The 19,602-nt window shown below is 46.3% G+C and overlaps 1 protein-coding gene across 3 annotated transcripts in view; it reads right to left on the reverse strand.

Annotated features, from left to right (window-relative positions):
• The window catches only part of LOC143767980 (uncharacterized), a 433,969-nt gene that overhangs the window by 8,055 nt on the left and 406,312 nt on the right, over positions 1 to 19,602 (reverse strand). For 2 of the 3 annotated variants that reach the window (XM_077256571.1, XM_077256570.1), the window contains exons 2-10: positions 18,718 to 18,868; positions 18,407 to 18,586; positions 18,201 to 18,324; positions 18,020 to 18,117; positions 17,666 to 17,815; positions 17,357 to 17,536; positions 17,150 to 17,273; positions 16,969 to 17,066; positions 16,683 to 16,773 (exon numbers count right to left, since the gene is read on the reverse strand). In XM_077256571.1, coding sequence (XP_077112686.1) covers positions 16,683 to 16,773; positions 16,969 to 17,066; positions 17,150 to 17,273; positions 17,357 to 17,536; positions 17,666 to 17,815; positions 18,020 to 18,117; positions 18,201 to 18,324; positions 18,407 to 18,586; positions 18,718 to 18,795 — 1,123 coding nt within the window. In that variant the 5' untranslated portion in view covers positions 18,796 to 18,868. The remainder of the gene's footprint in view (positions 1 to 16,682; positions 16,774 to 16,968; positions 17,067 to 17,149; positions 17,274 to 17,356; positions 17,537 to 17,665; positions 17,816 to 18,019; positions 18,118 to 18,200; positions 18,325 to 18,406; positions 18,587 to 18,717; positions 18,869 to 19,602) is intronic. The other variant, XM_077256572.1, reaches the window with a different exon arrangement.

Genomic DNA, 19,602 nt, shown 5'->3' on the forward strand with positions numbered 1-19,602 from the left:
AAGGATAGGGATGGGGCCGTGCATACAAGGATAGGGATGGGGCCGTGCATACAAGGATAGGGATGGGGCCGTGCATACAAGGATAGGGATGGGGCCGTGCATACAAGGATAGGGATGGGGCCGTGCATACAAGGATAGGGATGGGGCCGTGCATACAAGGATAGGGATGGGGCCGTGCATACAAGGATAGGGATGGGGCCGTGCATACAAGGATAGGGATGGGGCCGTGCATACAAGGATAGGGATGGGGCCGTGCATACAAGGATAGGGATGGGGCCGTGCATACAAGGATAGGGATGGGGCCGTGCATACAAGGATAGGGATGGGGCCGTGCATACAAGGATAGGGATGGGGCCGTGCATACAAGGATAGGGATGGGGCCGTGCATACAAGGATAGGGATGGGGCCGTGCATACAAGGATAGGGATGGGGCCGTGCATACAAGGATAGGGATGGGGCCGTGCATACAAGGATAGGGATGGGGCCGTGCATACAAGGATAGGGATGGAGCCGTGCATACAAGGATAGGGATGGGGCCGTGCATACAAGGATAGGGATGGGGCCGTGCATACAAGGATAGGGATGGGGCCGTGCATACAAGGATAGGGATGGGGCCGTGCATACAAGGATAGGGATGGGGCCGTGCATACAAGGATAGGGATGGGGCCGTGCATACAAGGATAGGGATGGGGCCGTGCATACAAGGATAGGGATGGGGCCGTGCATACAAGGATAGGGATGGGGAACCACGCATACAAGGATAGGGATGGGGAACCACGCATACAAGGATAGGGATGAGGGAACAATGGGATGAAACTGAAGTGGAGGAGACACAGATTGGATATTAGAAAAAAAGTCATAGTTACTCACCGATAACGGTGTTTCTCGGAGTCCATGACAGCACTATGGAGAGAGGGGATCCGCCCTTCAGGGACAGGAAACCTACAGATAAAAAGGGCGGTACCTCTCCCTCGCATCAGTTGGTTTACAGAGCATCGGAGAACTTCCAGGTTAGTTACAACAGAGAAAACCTATTATAACATTGCTTATTAGAGGAACACCGTGCCTATATTATATTATATAAGTTATATGTAAGAAAAGTGCTCACCGCACTCGTGATGGGAAGGAATAAGTGGGTGCTGTCATGGGCTCCGAGAAACACCATTATCAGTGAGTAGCTATGACTTTCTCGGTCTCCCATGACAGCACTATGGAGAGAATTACAGAGATTAAGCTTAGGGAGGGACCACAGCCTCGAGAACCCTTCGCCCAAAGGTCAAGTCAGACACAGAGGCTAGATTCAATCTATAGTGTCTAAAAAAGGTTGATGGTGATGACCAGGTGGCCGCTTTGCAGATTTGCTCAATTGATACCTCTGACCTCTCAGCCCATGAGGTAGCTACTGCTCTTGTGGAATGCGCTTTTATACCATCCGGGATCGTATTCCCCGTGGATGAATATGCCAAGGCTATTGCCTCCTTTATCCACCTTGCCAAGGTACCTTTGGATGCCAGGAATCCTTTACTGGGACCCTGAAAATAGACAAACAAAGCCTTCTTTCCTATACTCCCTGGTGGAATCTAAATATTGGACTAGACATCTTTTGACATCTAAATTATGGATTTCACTCTCTCTCATTTTTAGGGTTTGGGCAAAAGGACGGCAGGGATACTTCTTGTGACCTATGAAATTTTGATGCCACTTTTGGCAAATAGGCCGGGTCTGGTCTAAGAGTGACTCGGTCATCTAATATTTTTTTGAAAAGTGGGTTAGAGGACAGGGCTTGAATGTCACTTATTCTGCACACAGATGTTAAAGCTACCTGAAGAATAGTCTTAAGTGATAGTGTTTTTATGGAAATTGTGTCTATGGGTTCAAATGGAGGACCCGTTAGTGCAGAGAGGACTAAGGTTAGGTCCCACGAGGGTATTTTTTGAGTAACTAAAGGTTTTAATCTTGTTAACGCTTTAATAAATCTTACTACCCATGGATTGGCTGCAATATTTTGATTATAGAGTGCTCCCACAGCTGCTATCTGTACTATTATAGTACTGACCGCCAACCCCTGTTCCAAACCTTTTTGTAGAAATTCAAGTATTTAATCAATTTAAGGCCCCTCCTGGACTTTCACTTTGGAGATAGATAAGAATTTTCTCCACGTTTTCCCCACGTTTTCCCATGTTTTAGTAGTAATAAGTTTTTTACTTTTTAACAACGTAGCTACTAAGTTGTCCGAAAACCCCTTTCTTTTAATAGTCTCCGTTCAAAATCCAGGCTGTTAAATGTAAGTTCGACTCCTGTGGGTGGAAGATCGGTCCTTGCTGTAGAAGGTCTGGTATATTCGGGAGAATCCATGGGTCTGAGACAGATAGCATCCTTAGCCAGGAAAACCATGTCCTTTTTGGCCAGAATGGGGCAATAAGGATAATTTTTGTTTTGTCCTCTCTGACTTTCCAAATGACTGCCGGGATCAGAATAATCGGAGGAAAAGCATATGTTAGTTTGTGGGTCCATGGAATCAGAAAGGCATCCAGAGCCTGGGGATTCCCTTCCGGGTTTAGTGAGCAAAACAGGTTTACGGTTTTGTTTTTGTAATTGGCGAATAAATCAATTGTTGGGGTTCCTCACATTTCTGTAATCTGGTTGTAGATTGGTTTAGGGACCACTCGCCTTGTTTTAACTGAGTTCAACTCAAGTAATCTGCTTTTTCGTTGTTTGACCCCTGAATATGTAGTGCAGAAAGGGATAGTAGATTTTCCTCTGCAAGACTGAATTTTGGTGGAGGAACTCAGTGATCGAGACCTTGTTCCTCCCTGGTGATCTATATACGCTACTGTCACTTTGTTGTCCGAAAAGATTCGGACATGATGTCCTCGAATGTAAGTTAGAAAAAATAGAAGAGCTCGATGCACCGCCCAAAGTTCTTTTTGGTTCGAGGATGCTGATAGTTCCTGAACTGCCCAGTTTTCCTGAGCCACTGTTTTCCATGTGAGCCCCCCACCCCCTGGGACTCGCATCGGTTGTTATTACCCAAGATATTTTTGGTACCCAAGGGATTCCCATTGAAAGGTTTTGGTTCTTTCCCCACCAGAGAAGGGAATGAATAACTGAGGAATTTAGAATGACGCGACCTTCTAAATTGTTTTTTAGTATTGACTGCCATTCCAGTATATGCCATTGAAACTCTCTCGTGTGGAATTGTGCGAAAGGTACTGCTGGCAGACATGAAGAGAGAGAGCCCATTAGCGACATCGCCCTCCTTAGAGTCATGGATGGGTTGTGTAGAGTTCGTGCTATCATAGTCAATATATTGTCCTTTTTGGAAACTGGGAGTCGGCATTCTTGGACCTGGGAGTCTAATGTTAGTCCCAGAAACGCCTGAATTTGACAGGGTTCCAACTTTGATTTTTTTATATTTATGAGCTAACCCAAGTCCGTCAGAATAGTTATCACTCGGTCCTGCTGTTCCCTGCAACTTTGAGCCGAGTCGCTTGCAATAAGGAAATCGTCCAAGTAAGGGATTATTAATATATCTTGTTCCCTTATGTGGGCATCATTTCTGCTACTATTTTTGTGAATACTCGCGGAGCAATTGAGATCCCAAACGGGAGGGCTCTGTATTGGAAATTTCTTACTTGTCCCTCTATGGAGACCGCCATCCTGAGAAATTTTTGGGATTGTTTGTGGATGGGCAAATGGTAATATGAGTCGGTTAGGTCTATCACGACCACGTAGCAGATCGGGAAAAGGATTTTTATGGTAGATTTTATTGTTTCCATTTTTAATTTTTAACGTATTTGTTCAGGTTTTTTAGATTTATCATCGTTCGAAAAGAGCCATCGGGTTTTGGCACTAGAAATAGTGGGGAGTAAAATCCCTTCCCTATTTCTTGAGGGGAGATCTCCTAAATTACAGATTTCTGTAATAGGGGAATAATTTCCTTTTCTAGTGCGGCTTGCTCTGCTGCTGAAGACCTTGTTCTTGTTACTACATAATTTTTTTGGGGGGGTAAAGAAAGAAAATCTATATTTTGACCGGAGTGAATTAGATTTAACATCCAGGTATTGTTGGATATTTTCTTCCAGGTGGGAAGGAATGAAGTGAGTCTTCCCCCCACCGTAGGGAAAATGTCATTTAGAGGTTTTTTTGTCACGGGAGGTGGTGCCAAAAAGGTAACCCCTATCTCTTCTTCTTCCTTCTTCCCCTTTACTCTGCTCTCTGGGGGGTCTTCGGCAAAAAAATCTCCGGTTCCGAAAGGACTGTCTGAATGGAGCTGGTCCCAGGTTTGGGAGACCTTTCTTTTTATCCCCAGCTTTTTGAAGGATATCATTCAAGGTCTCCCCAAACAAGAAATTCCCCTCACATGGAATAGAACATATTTTAGTTTCGTCTGGAGATCCCCCGGCCAACTTTTAAAGCCATAAAGTTCTTCTGGCTGCGTTGGAGAGGGCAGCGGTCTTGGATGTTAGGCGCACGGAGTCCGCTGAGGAATCCGCTAGGAACGCCGCTGCTGCTCTAATTACAGGGATTGAATCCAGCATCTTATTCCTGGGTGACCCGTCTTTAATCTGTTTTTCAAATTGGTCAATCCACACCATTAAAGATCTGGAGGTGCATGTCGCAGCAACCACAGGTCTCAAGCTACCCCCAGCCGATTCCCATGCTCCCTTAAGAAAAGTATCTGCTTTTTTGTCTAAAGGGTCTTTAAGGGTACCCATATCCTCAAACGGGAGTGCGATTTTTTTCGAGGCCTTGGCTACCGCGACATCCAATTTAGGTGCCTTGTCCCAGGAAGTAGACGCCTCGTCTTCGAAAGGATACTTCCTTTTAAGCGAGGGTACTGAGGAATTTCTCCTATCAGGTTTCTCCCACTCTTTTTTAATCAGTGTTTGGACGTTAGAATTTAGGGGAAATGTTCTCCGCTTTTTCTGCCCCAGACCAACGAACATTATATCTTGAGCCATTTTATCGGGTAGGGGATCCTCTACCCCCATAGTAGCTCTAACTGCTTTTACTAGAGTATCTACCTCCTCCAGTGGGAAGCAGTGATAGCCCGAATCTTCGTCGGAGGAAGATAAGGAGGAATTATATTTGTTACAGTCCGTGTCCTCAGATGAAGACTGGTTAGAGTGGGAATATACCGTCTTTTTTCTTATCTTTTACTTTTTTGAAAGATGTAAGGGCATTCTGAACCTCAGATCTGATTATCGTTTTTAGCTCAGATGCGAACTCGGGGGTCTCTTCACATAACAACCGTTGAATACATGATTTACAAAGCTTTTTGTTGTTCCAGTCTACCGGCAAAGCTTTGTTACAGGTGGGGCAGGATTTATTTTTTTTCTTTTTCTCCAACCTCTTTCCCTATTAAGGGAAAAGAAGGAACCCCATTATAAAATATGAACTTTCTCGGACGTCACTCACCATTCAGACGTGGACGTAGGTACCGGTTCTGGAGGAGGGCCCGGGTCTGGTAGGGGAAACTCTTGAGGAGGAGAGTTGGTCACTGCAGCAGATCTGCTGCGCTGCGTGGAATGACTGCTGGACCCACTTCTCCTGGTACCCTTAGGGTCGGTCTGCTTCCTATGGTGCTGGTGCTGCTGCCTCGGCTGCTGCTCCGGTTCTTGCTGCACATCACTGTCCTCCATGTTTCCAGGGAGTTAGTGCAACAACCATGTGTGCAACAACCATGTGTGCACCATCTCCCTATTTGAATCTGGCGCCACACCCGGCATTTGGCGTATTTCCGGCTCCTACGTCACGTTCCCCGGGGAGAAAAAGCTACTGCGCATGTGCGCGGAGATGATCCGGAAGTCCTGCCGCGTTTCCGGAGTGGCGGCCATCTTTGTACACCCGGAGCTCCGGGTGTCTCAGCTCCCCTTCCTCTCCTGAGAGTGATGGCGATTCTCCCTCCGCACACCCTGAAAAACCCCTCGGTTCCAGCGATGGCGGCTTCGGGCACCGGACGGGCAGCGGCAGGAGCCTCCTTGCTGCCGGAACCCGACTGTCCGGTTCCGGTCCTTTGAATATGCCGTCTTCTTGCAGGTACCACCGAAAAGAGGTTCCCCATCAGGGATAGGAAACCAACTGATGCGAGGGAGAGGTACCGCCCTTTTTATCTGTAGGTTTCCTGTCCCTGAAGGGCGGATCCCCTCTCTCCGTAGTGCTGTCATGGGAGAAAGAGAAACACCTTTTGACAGTGAGGATGATCAATGAGTGGAACAGGCTGCCACGAGAGGTGGTGAGTTCTTCTTCAATGGAAGTGTTCAAATAACAATATGACTTTTATAAACCAATCCATCTATATCCACTTTCACAAAGTCAAATCTTCACATCGCTTCTGAGTCTTTCAGTGTGCCCAAATCAAAATTAGGACCCATGTAGTTATTATAGTGAGAAGAACCCACTTAATTTATGGTGTGTGTCTCTTGGAGCGCAATCTGGGCACTATGTGGGGAGTAATAAAATGGTATATTCAAAGTTTTCACTCTCCAACATCCACTGCGTGCTAATTTTTGCAAACTGGCTGTGGAGTCAAAATAGTCACTACTATAGATTAATTTGCTGAAGGTTAATGTAGCACCTCAGGAAACCGGTTGCTACAGTGATGTTGCTTTTCTTCCTTCGGGGAAGGTAATGTCATGATCAGAGGCAAGGGAGTTCTCGTCACCAGGTAAGGCACCCACATGCAACATATTCTGAATCCAGGCCAGGAGGGGGAGCTCAAGACCCAGATTCAGGGGAGCGTCCCCCACCTAAAAGTATCCTGACCTGGAGGAGGAGTTAGGTTAGTTGGAGAGGAACACTGAAGTGGAAGGACGTTTAGGAGAGCTGCAGAACAGGAGAGAGATCTGACAGCCACGAGGGAGCTGCAGCCTCTGGGAAAGGAGAAAGAACCTGGAGGGTTGGATGTGGAGTACCTGGAGAGGAAAGGAGCAAAGCAGAGGAACAGGGCTCAGAGTGGAACTATGACCAGGCACCCTCAAAGCCGAAGCGCTGGAATCAGGTATCGGGAGCCCGAGGCTTTTGTGGAACTCTAGGACACAGAGGAGAACTGGAGGGCCAGGAACTGTATGTAATTGGCCCACACCTCGCCGGAGACGCAGCAGCACCTAAGGAGCTCGGGGGGCGTGATTGAGTCCCTGTAAAACAGTTCGAGCTGCCCGTTGTGCAGGTACCTATCCCAGGACTGTGGGAAACTGGAGTACACTGTAGGAAACTTCAGGCAGCAGGGAATTCATCTTCAAGAGGCGCTAAAGGCTCACGGACCTCACACGGAAAAGGGGACCCTCTATTGCCTCCGAGCTGGCCGGGCCATACCACCACCCATGCCTGGTGCCCTGGACTGTGGCCAGCCAACTGCAGTAAACCAGGTAATGACTTACAACTTGTGTCCTCTCTTTATTCACTGGCACATACCATTCACACCTTACGTCTTAGGACCCTGCTTCACCTTTTGGAAGTGTAACATCAGTGCTGCCCCAACATCCCCCAGAGGACTCCTTTAATGCAGCGTCGGTCCCACTATTGACCGAACTCCACAGGTGGCGTCACGACAGACTTTAAATACTTTTCCCTTAAAAGACCGTTCCCCTTTAGCATTGAGGCCCAGGGCCACGGACCAGGTCGCAGCCACCGTGACATTCCCTCATGAGACTGGACCTGGTACCGAGTACCCCACTGCCCTTGGGGTGACATTTCCAAAATGTAGTCACTTTAAAACCTCATAAACTGCTCTGGTTTTCTGCATTTTGTCAAATGGAAAAGGATGAGGAGAAAGCCAATATGCTAAATGACTTTTTTTCATCAGTATTTACAAAAGAAAAATCCCATGGCAGACAAAATGACTAGTGATAAAAATTCCCCATTAAATGTCACCTGCTTAACCCAGCAGGAAGTACGGCGGCGTCTAAAAATCACTAAAATTGACAAATCTCCGGACCTGGATGGGATACACACCCGAGTACTGCAGGAACTAAGTACAGTCATTGATAGACCATTATTTTTAATCATTAAAGACTCCATAATAACAGGGTCTGTACCAAAGGACTGGCGTATAGCAAGTGTGGTGCCAATATTCAAAAAAGGGGCAAAAACTGAACTCTGTAATTATAGGCCAGAAAGCTTAACCTCTACTGTGGGTAAAATCCTGGAGGGCATTCTAAGGGATGCTATACTGGAGTATCTGAAGAGGAATAACCTCATGACCCAGTATCAGCACGGGTTTACTAGGGACCGTTCCTGTCAGACTAATTTGATCAGCTTCTATGAAGAGGTAAGTTCCGGACTGGACCAAGGGAACCCAGTAGATGTAGTGTATATGGACTTTTCCAAAGCTTTTGATACGGTGCCACACAAAAGGTTGATACATAAAATGAGAATAATGGGGATAGGGGAATATATGTGTAAGTGGATTGAGAGCTGTCTCAGGGATAGGAAACAAAGGGTGGTTATTAATGGAGCACACTCGGACTGGGTCGCGGTTAGCAGTGGGGTACCACAGGGGTCAGTATTGGGCCCTCTTCTTTTTAACATATTTATTAATGACCTTGTAGGGGGCATTCAGAGTAGAATTTCTATATTTGCAGATGACACTAAACTCTGCAGGGTAATCAATACAGGGGAGGACAATTTTATATTACAGGATGATTTATGTAAACTAGAAGCTTGGGCTGATAAATGGCAAATGAGCTTTAATAGGGATAAATGTAAGGTCATGCACTTGGGTAGAAGTAATAAGATGTATAACTATGTGCTTAATTCTAAAACTCTGGGCAAAACCGTCAATGAAAAAGACCTGGGTGTATGGGTGGATGACAAACTCATATTCAGTGGCCAGTGTCAGGCAGCTGCTACAAAGGCAAATAAAATAATGGGATGTATTAAAAGAGGCATAGATGCTCATGAGGAGAACATAATTTTACCTCTATACAAGTCACTAGTTCGACCACACTTAGAATACTGTGCACAGTTCTGGTCTCCGGTGTATAAGAAAGACATAGCTGAACTGGAGCGGGTGCAGAGAAGAGCGACCAAGGTTATTAGAGGACTGGGGGGTCTGCAATACCAAGATAGGTTATTACACTTGGGGCTATTTAGTTTGGAAAAACGAAGACTAAGGGGTGATCTTATTTTAATGTATAAATATATGAGGGGACAGTACAAAGACCTTTCTGATGATCTTTTTAATCATAGACCTGAGACAGGGACAAGGGGGCATCCTCTACGTCTAGAGGAAAGAAGGTTTAAGCATAATAACAGACGCGGATTCTTTACTGTAAGAGCAGTGAGACTATGGAACTCTCTGCCGTATGATGTTGTAATGAGTGATTTATTACTTAAATTTAAGAGGGGACTGGATACCTTTCTGGAAACGTATAATGTTACAGGGTATATACACTAGATTTTGATAGGGCGTTGATCCAGGGAACTAGTCTGATTGCCGTATGTGGAGTCGGGAAGGAATTTTTTTCCCCATGGTGGAGTTACTCTTTGCCACATGGGTTTTTTTTGCCTTCCTCTGGATCAACATGTTAGGACATGTTAGGTTAGGCTATGGGTTGAACTAGATGGACTTAAAGTCTTCCTTCAACCTTAATAACTATGTAACTATGTACCTGCTGAATGTTTGTAAAATTCATGTGTTGCGTTGTATTACTGCTGTCCACCCATGCTGGGGTCACAGGAGATATTATCACGGTCAAGGTGTTAGAGCATATGTTTGCAGCCAGGCTCAGTGCCTTTGATCATGTAACCTCCCCTGGGGTGTTGGCCAATTGCTAATTTATCCTAAATAAGGACCCACAATCCCTCTCACCTGATCCTTTACTCTGCCCTATAAATTTAGTAGCTTCTTAAGGGGGACACGCGTGTGGGGTCAGGCACGCGCATTTCTGCAGCAAAGCATTTCGAAGCTAAGCATTAAGACGCTGCTATTATTTCAACGGCAGTTAGTCATGGCAGGAGTCAGGACTCCACACTATGCATCTGTCTCTTTTGGGTATGTCTGCTGAGTAAGCACTTCTTATTAGTTGGATCTAGCTTTCCTATTAACCCATCTTACTCCTTCACCATGTTTACCTATGCCCTTACAGTATGCTCCACTAATCCTCGCTCTCCTTCGATATCACAAACCCCATCACTCTCTAACCTACTAATCATCTCCCCTTCCCTCTTTCCTCCCCACCTGTCCTCCTCTGCTGAGCTGCTCCTCAACCTCAAATCCATCCTGAGAGAACATAAAACAAGTCGGCCACTCTCTTTCTCCCACCTGCTCTCTCTCTCTCTGCTTCTCTTCACTGATGGAGACATATCTCCCATCCCTGGACCCCCACATCTCATACCTCCCATTACTACTCCCACCTATCTCTCCCTATCCAACATGAACCACCGCAATCTTTCCAACATAAAACCCGTGCCCCTGACGCCCACCCCCCTGCTCCCTCTCTCTCTGGAGCACTCTGGAATGCCCGCTCAATCTGCAATAAGCTTCATCTGATTCACAACCTTTTTCTCTCCCGCAATCTTGCCTTCCTTGGCCTCACAGAAACATGGCTAACACCCTCTGACACCGCCTCCCCTGCTGCTCTGTGTTACGGAGGCCTCCACTTCACCCACACTCCTCGACCCGGCAATAAACATGGTGGAGGAGTGGGTTTTCTCCTTTCTTCAAACTGCACCTTTAACCCAATCCCGCCTCTTCCCTCCCTTATTCTCCCCTCTTTTGAAGTCCATTCTGTCCGCATCTACTCTCCCTCCAACCTCCAAGTGGCAGTCATATACCGACCTCCGGGCCCAGCCACTGCCTTTATTGACCAATTCTCCACCTGGCTTCTTCACTTTCTCTCTGCTGACATTCCCACCATCATCATGGGTGACTTCAACATTCCCATTGATACCCTTCAGTCAACAGCCTCCAAACTTCTGTCCCTTACCTCATCCTTTGGACTTACTCAATGTTCCTCCGCAACCACCCACACAGACGGGCATACACTAGACCTGGTATTCACCCGTCTCTGCTCCCTATCTAACTTCACCACCTCCCCTCTCCCTCTATCCGACCACCATCTGCTCACCTTCTCATCCCTGTCCTCCTCACCGGTCATGCATGTCCAACAACATGCGCACCCCCGCAGAAACCTTGCACACCTAGACGCCCACACACTCTCTGACTCCATCCTACCACTGGCATCCATATCCTCACTCCACGACACAGACACCGCCACTGCTTTCTACAATGCCACTCTCGCATCAGCTATTGACAAGGTTGCCCCTCTCGTCCATGGCAGAGTGCGACGTATTAATAGACAACCTTGGCACAATAACACCACAAAAAAGCTCCGGCAAGTGTCCAGGGTTGCGGAGCGGCGTTGGAAGAAAACACACTTGCAAGATGAATTCACTGCATTCAAACAGGCAACCCTCGCTTTTAAATCTGCTCTCACCTCTGCTAAACAGGCCTACTTCACAACCCTCGTATCTTTCCTATCCTACAACCCCAAACAGTTATTCAAAACCTTTAACTCCCTCCTCCGCCCACCACTGCCCCCTCCAACCTCCCTCATCTCTGCTGAGGACTTTGCCACACACTTTGAAGATATGCCTTGTCTGGTCGATCTTATTTTTATTGTTCAACCACCACAACCCCTTTGTATACCAGACCAATGCCCAAACCCCATAAGCTCCCTATCCAACATCACTGAAGGGGGGCTTAATTGTCTCCTCTCCAAATCGCACCTCACCACCTGTGCGCTCGACCACATCCCATCTCCTCCCCAACCTCACCACCACACTTATCCCATCCCTAACCCACCTGTTCAACCTATCACTAACTTCTGGCACCTTCCCTTCTGCGTTCAAACATGCCACAATCACGCCTATCCTTAAAAAGCCAACCCTCGATCCAACTGCTATGTCCAGCTATCGCCCAATATCGCTGCTCCCATTCGCTTCCAAACTCCTGGAGCAGCACGTCCACGCTGAACTTTCCTCCCACCTCTCATCTAACTTGTTGTTTGACAATCTACAATCTGGTTTCCGCCCCCATCACTCAACTGAGACTGCCCTGACCAAAATCACCAACGACCTACTTACCGCCAAAGCTACTGGACAATACTCTGTACTCCTCCTTCTAGACCGGTCCTCTGCTTTTGACACAGTTGACCACTGCCTCCTACTACAGATTCTCTCCTCCTTTGGCATCAAAGACCTCGCCCTATCCTGGATCGCCTCGTACCTTTCCAACCGCACATTCAGTGTCTCCCACTCCCACACTCTCTCTGTCGGAGTCCCCCAAGGCTCTGTTCTAGGACCCCTACTCTTCTCAATCTATACACTTGGCTTGAGACAACTCATTAAGTCCCGTGGATTCCAGTACCACCTCTATGCTGATGACACTCAGATCTACCATTCTGGCCCAGACATCACCGCTCTGCTGTCCAGAATCCCAGAGTGCTTATCAGCTATATCCTCCTTCTCCTCTCGCTTCCTCAAACTCAATGTGAACAAATCTGAACTCATCTTTCCTCCACCCCACAGATCCTCCTTACCTGACCTATCTATCGCAATCAATGACATCATGCTTTCCCCCGTACCAGAAGTCCGCTGCCTCGGAGTAACCTTCGACTCTGCCCTGTCCTTCAAACCGCACATCCAAGCTCTTTCCACCTCCTGTCGCCTCCAGCTCAAAAATATCTCCAGAATCCGTCCTTTCCTCAACCTTCAATCTACTAAAATGCTTGTGCATGCCCTCATCATCTCCCGCCTTGACTACTGCAACATCCTTTTCTGCGGCCTCCCTGCTAACACCCTTGCCTTCCAGTCCATCCTTAACTCTGCTGACCGACTAATCCATGTCTCTCCTCGCTACTCCCCCGCTTCCCCCTCTGCAAATCTCTTCACTGGCTCCCATTCCCTCAGCGTATCCAGTCCAAATTACTAATACTGACCTACAAAGCCATTCATAACCTGTCTCCTCCATATATCTCTGAACTAATCTCCATATATCTTCCCTCACATAATCTCCGGTCCTCCCAAGACCTCCTTCTCTCCTCCACACTTACTCGTTCCTCATCCAATCGCCTCCAAGACTTCTCCCGAATATCCCCCATCCTCTGGAATTCTCTGCCCCAACACGTCCGGTTATCCACCACATTCGGATCCTTCAGACGGAATCTGAAAACTCATCTCTTCAGGAAAGCCTACAGCCTGCACTGACCCCGCTGCCTCCTCATCACCACCGAAGCTACCGCCTCACCAACAGCGGAGCTCCTGCAACCCCCAACCTACTGTCTCCTTCCCCATAATCCTGCAGAATGTAAGCCCGCAAGGGTAGGGTCCTCGCCCCTCTGTATCAGTCGGTCATTGTAAGTCTGTCTACTGTAAGTGATATCTGTAACTTGTATGTAACCCCCTCTCATGTACAGCACCATGGAATCAATGGTGCTTTACAAATAATTAATAATAATAATAACTACTATGTAAATTAAGGCTTGTGAAAATGGTGTGTACCATCTGGCCTGGGATCCACACCTGCCACCCCTACTTCTGTCACCGGGCATGGCCTCATTCATTCTGCAGGCAACACTGGGGATGGAGGAGATATTGGAACCAGAAGCTCTGGATAGTGCAGGCTCTGTTCAGCCATTTAGGTTTGGGTTGTCGTGAACTGTAGTGCCATCCAGTCAGGCATTATGGGTGTGTGTGCTGTCCACCTGGAGTAATCGGCTTCCTGCATTCACCAATTGGAAAGCACCCCACCCTACTAAAGCTCAAAGCAAATTGCAGGAAGATACAGCCTTGTTCTCCTCTGGTTCAGTCTTTTCTGTACTCAGCTGCTGTGACCCCTTAGTGACTAATCTTGCTTCTTATGATTTTGCATTTTCTCTGCCCTCATGGATCTGACCGCACTACTTGACTATTCGTCATCTCAACTCACTTCACAGAACAGCAGGAAACACCATGGCCCAAGCCTAGGGATCTCGGTGTAAGAACAGATCCATGTAAAGAATGTTGAGCAAGGCAATCCTTGGGATCTGCAAAGCTGAGTAGATAGTGCCAAGCCTAATTGTTGTAGCCATATTTTGAGCTGCCAGGGAACCAATACATTGTGTCTGGAATCTATTCCAACAAGATATGCATTCAAATAGCTAAATGGCACGCCTTCCCTTCTTAACCCTGCCATGTGCCCATACAGTGGACAACCGTATACAGGGTATTGTTGGATTCAAGAGACGTTGGAAAATAATTTGTGAGGTCCATTTGTTTCCTTTTATCCTTTGTGAAAAATTCCAAAGTTATCACCACAAAAAGCGACATGTCAGTTGTGAAAAATGGGAGTATTTTGGGCAGTAACTACTGTAGTCAAAAACTGACTATGGACAATAACACATCTATCAAAATGTTCAAACTCAGTCTTCATCAGTAAAATATGAGTAGTGGTATCAACTCTCTGGAGTAATTAAAGTATGGGGCTCGATGGCTCTTGGCAATCTAAACTATTGTATGGGCCAATATTTTCTATCAGATGAGTTTCAAGAAAAAATATTAGACATTTAAAAAGAACTTTTTATAATACTGCAGAGCTGGGGCATCTTCAAATTAGATCTCACACATTTGGAAGAGATAATGGAGACTTTAAAAAAAAAAAAAAATACCAGGGAGTTCCAAACTTACAAACTCCCCTAACTGAGGCAGGCTGATCCTACCACAATCAAACTATCAACCAGAATGAACATGTAAAAAAAAACAAAAAAAAACATAGAACTAAAAATATGTTACATCTCCCCAAAAAAAAGTATGTACGAGGGGAGAACTCCAACACTAAACTGGGGTTGCATTCATTTACGGTGGACCATTGTGGAGATACTAGGAGTCCTGACCAAAGAGTAGAGAAAGTATTCGTGCCCCCATTTCAGGAGAGATTGTGCAGTAATCTGAATTCCTTAGGATGGAAAACATAACGGAATTTATGACATGGAGTGAATCTATGAAACCAGGGCTCTAGTCAACACATCTCCTGCAGGTGTGAATAAATGTATATTACAGACATGAACCACGCACAGCTTAGAGATATATCATGGCACAGGTGTAATGTTTTTTTTATCACAATCCTCCTTGAAATTAGTTAGTTTTTAATACAAATTGAAAAGTCAGGATAAAGGGAAACTCTGTTATTGTACAGAAATTCACACTTGGCCTCACTGCACATTCAATGTTGTTGATCCTAAAAGTGAAGTTTGGCCAGAAAGACTGGACCTGGTCTTGTTGGGACCATATGAGCACATTCAGGAGCACAGAAGGGAGAGAAGGTGGATTCATCCAATAAGATATTAGGGTTCTAGGAAGCCAACAGCATCATTACCCTCCGCTTTCTCTTACGGGCCCATCATAATATTTTGTCAGCACATTCTACGTACGTTGTTATTTGGCTTTGAAGTCTACAGACCTGGGCAGGTAACTGTCAGCGTGATATAATCCCTAGGGGTAGGTGGATCCTGTGTAAGAAGGTGGCGGGGACCCTCGTGTGCCTTCTCTCTCCTGGACTCTGTTCGCACGTTCACATGTGGCACCTCACTGTGTATTACTGTTCATATATTGCAATGTGATATAATGTTTATATACCATAATGTGAATGTACTCAATGGGTACCGTTTATAGGATTGGGGCAAGAATAGGATATAGGATAGGCTAGAACTGTAGTGGGGCTAGAATAGAGGGGGCACAGTAGTGATAGATGATAACATAGAATAGAGCAGGAGGTAGGCAGCACAGGGGTTAACTAAAGGGGAGGTATAGCAAGGAGCAGGGAAGTATACTCAGAATACTTCCTGATTAGAGACAGACACCCGGGCAGCCTTGCCAAGGGTAGGGTGCATGCAGTGTATGAGACAGCTACAGGTCATGGGGGTAAAGCTGCGGATGGCAATAAGGGGCCCCAGGCTGGAGAATAGTACAGTCGGGCATCGGCTCAATAGGATCATCCACAGGGCGGTTCTGGGATCTACGACTGGGGCGGAAGTCAGTAAGATGGAACTCCCGGCACCTTTGCAAGATGGAATCGGACAAGGGGCTGATAGGGAGCTGGTGATGTAGGAAGTACGGAAAGGACACGGATTGTCCACAGAGATGGCATGGATTGATAGGAGAGAAGGAGAGGTTATAGAGGAAATGGAGTCTGCCCAGAAGGCAGGGAAAGTACAAGATCTGATGCTTTGTGTGAAATGTGCTGCAAAAGTGATGTGTGCCCATGTTATCAGTAAAGTTGAACTGTTTGAAAAGGACTGTGATGCTGCAGTGTTTTATGGAACCTGGAATCCTGAAGCTGGAGTGAAAGACCGAGGGAACTCCAGCAACTGAAATGAGTACTCTGCTGCACACATCGCACACACCAGAAAGGACTCTGTATTTCATCTGCGGGGTGCCAGGGTGTGGAAACACTACAGCTCGTTGCCACGACTACCACCCTGTCTGCTTTACACCTGCAGGTTGTAAGCGCTATACAAAAGGGATTTCACAATTTCACAAAGCCATTTAAATATTTTCGGATGGAGGAGAATGTTATGCCCTACCGGCAAAATGGGGATCACACGATTGTGCCACGTCCGAACTACACCATTGATAAAGCAGCCACAGCTGGTGATTGAGAAGAATCTGTGACTTCTCTGTAGTTAGTGGTTACTACTCACCTGGGTAGTCATATGTAGGAATTTCCTCTTTACACCGCTCATCACCCCTCACATATGTCTCTGTAGTATTAATATGGGTCAGATCTTCCCCCTGAAATAAATAATGTAAAAGTCACAGATGGAGAAAGTCTCATCTATGATAAGCTCTAATCCTGCCATCTCCACCATTCTCACGACACCAGTATGAAACATGTAATACTGGTGAATAAAACAAGACTGAGCACAAGACCTTCACCACCGTCTACACATCATAGGGGAGATCTCATGACACCTTCTCTCCATCTACCTGATGATCCTGAGAGACATTGGAATCTTCTTGTTTACAGTCCTGTGGAAGAAGAGGACGGGGACATCTCTCTGGTGTTGTCCTCTTACTGGATAGATCTGGAAGAAACACATACAGGGACTGAATTCATTCTTTACATACAGATAATTATAGGCCGTATGTATTTAGTCCTGTCTACTACCTGGTGATGTGAGGGGCTGGGGAACCTCCATCATGACGTCCTTGTACAGATCTTTGTGTCCTTCTAAATACTCCCACTCCTCCATGGAGAAATAGACAGCGACATCCTGACACCTTATAGGAACCTGACACATACAATAATACAGTCATCACTCCAATCCCTTCATAGCGTTACTGTATAATGTCCCAGCATTCCCAGCAGTGTCACCTCTCCAGTCAGAAGCTCAATCATCTTGTAGGCGAGTTCTAGGATCTTCTGGTCATTGATGTCCTCATGTATCAGTGGGTGAGGTGGAGGCCTTGTGATTGGGCTCAGGGGTCTTTCCCATCCCTCAGACACAGGGTCCTGACAGTGCTCACTAGAGGTCTTCTTCACTACTGTGTAATCCTGGTTATGGAGAAACACATTAATAAATCTCACTACAGACATTTCCAGAGTCCTCACCCCTCCAGTTCTGTCCATCTGTTATTCCCATAGATAAGAATGATGTAATGTGACGCCATCAAAATCTCTCACCTCTCCAGGAATACGGAAGAGGATCTCTAGGGTGAGGTGTAATATCCTCTCCGCCATCTTGTCTCTGTCCATATCCATCTTTGGTGGGCAAATCAGAAAAATTCTGTTATATAGAAGATCTTCACTGAGAGGATCCGATATTGTAGAGACCTGAATGAGAATTAGATGAGCCGATGTAACATCATAAATATCCTGTGTAATACAATTACTGGAGATAATAAGGGAAACATATAAGGAGATTTATTATTTTACAGTATTTAGTTTTCTTCTTTACAAAAACAAGACTGAGCACAAGACCTTCACAGCCGTCTACACATCATAGGGGAGATCTCATGACACCTTCTCTCCATCTACCTGATGATCCTGAGGAGCATCGGGATCTTCTTGTTTACAGTCATATAAAAGAAGAGGACGGGGACATCTCTCTGGTGTTGTCCTCTTACTGGATAGATCTGGAAGAAACACATACAGGGACTGAATTCATTCCTTACATACAGATAATTATAGGCTGTGTGTATTTAATCCTGTCTATTACCTGGTGATGTGAGGGGCTGGGGAACCTCCATCATGACGTCCTTGTACATATCTTTGTGTCCTTCTAAATACTCCCACTCCTCCATGGAGAAATAGACAGCGACATCCTGGCACCTTATGGCAACCTGACACATACAATGATACCGTCATCCCCGGATCCCTTCATAGCGTTACTGTATAATGTCCCAGCATTCCCAGCAGTGTCACCTCTCCAGTCAGTAGCTCAATCATCTTGTAGGTGAGTTCTAGGATCTTCTGGTCATTGATGTCCTCATGGATCAGGGGGTGAGGTGGAGGCTTTGTGATTGGGCTCAGGGGTCTTCCCCATCCCTCAGACACAGGGTCCTGACAGCGCTCACTAGAGGTCTTCTTCACTACTGTGTAATCCTGGTTATGGAGAGACACATTTATTAATCTCACTACAGACATTTCCAGAGTCCTCACCTCTTGAGTTCTGTCCAACAGTTTTATTGCCATAAATAAGAATGAAGTAATGTGACGCCATCAAAATCTCTCACCTCTCCAGTAAGACGGAAGAGGATCTCTAGGGTGAGGTGTAATATCCTCTCCGCCATCTTGTCCCTCTTCATATCCATTCTTGATGGGTAGTTAAGAAAAATTCTTTTAATATAGAAGATGTCTACTGAAAGGATCGTATATTGTAGGGACCTGAATACGAAGACGATGAGACGATGAATCATTACAAAAAATTCTGTGTAATAATAAAATTACTGGAGATAACAAGGGAAACATATCAGGAGATACAACATCTACACGTTCTATTCTCTAGTCTTGTATGGACTGGAACATAAGCTCAATTACTGAGTAAAGGTACCTTCACACGAAACGACTTTGTAACGATATCGCTAGCGATCCGTGACGTTGCAGCGTCCTGGCTAGCGATATCGTTTAGTTTGACACGCAGCAGCGATCAGGATCCTGCTGTGATGTCGCTGGTCGCTGAATAAAGTTCAGAACTTTATTTGGTCGTCCGATCGCCGTGTATCGTTGTGTTTGACAGGAAAAGCAACGATACCAGCGATATTTTACACTGGTAACCAGGGTAAACATCGGGTTCCTATGCACAGGGCCGCGCTTAGTAACCCGATGTTTACCCTGGTTACCAGCGTAAAATGTAAAAAAAACAAACAGTACATACTTACATGCGTCCCCCGGCGTCCCCTTCCACACTGACTGAGCGCCGCAAAGTGAAAGTGAAAGCACAGCACAGCGGTGACGTCACCGCTGTGCCCTGCTACTGCCGGCGCTCACACAGTGCAGGAAGTGGACGCCGGGGGACGCATGTAAGTATGTACTGTTTGTTTTTTTTACATTTTACGCTGGTAACCAGGGTAAACATTGGGTTACTAAGCGCGGCCCTGCGCTTAGCAACCCGATGTTTA

The sequence above is a fragment of the Ranitomeya variabilis genome, chromosome 4, assembly GCF_051348905.1.
Source record: "Ranitomeya variabilis isolate aRanVar5 chromosome 4, aRanVar5.hap1, whole genome shotgun sequence".
NCBI lineage: Eukaryota > Metazoa > Chordata > Amphibia > Anura > Dendrobatidae > Ranitomeya > Ranitomeya variabilis.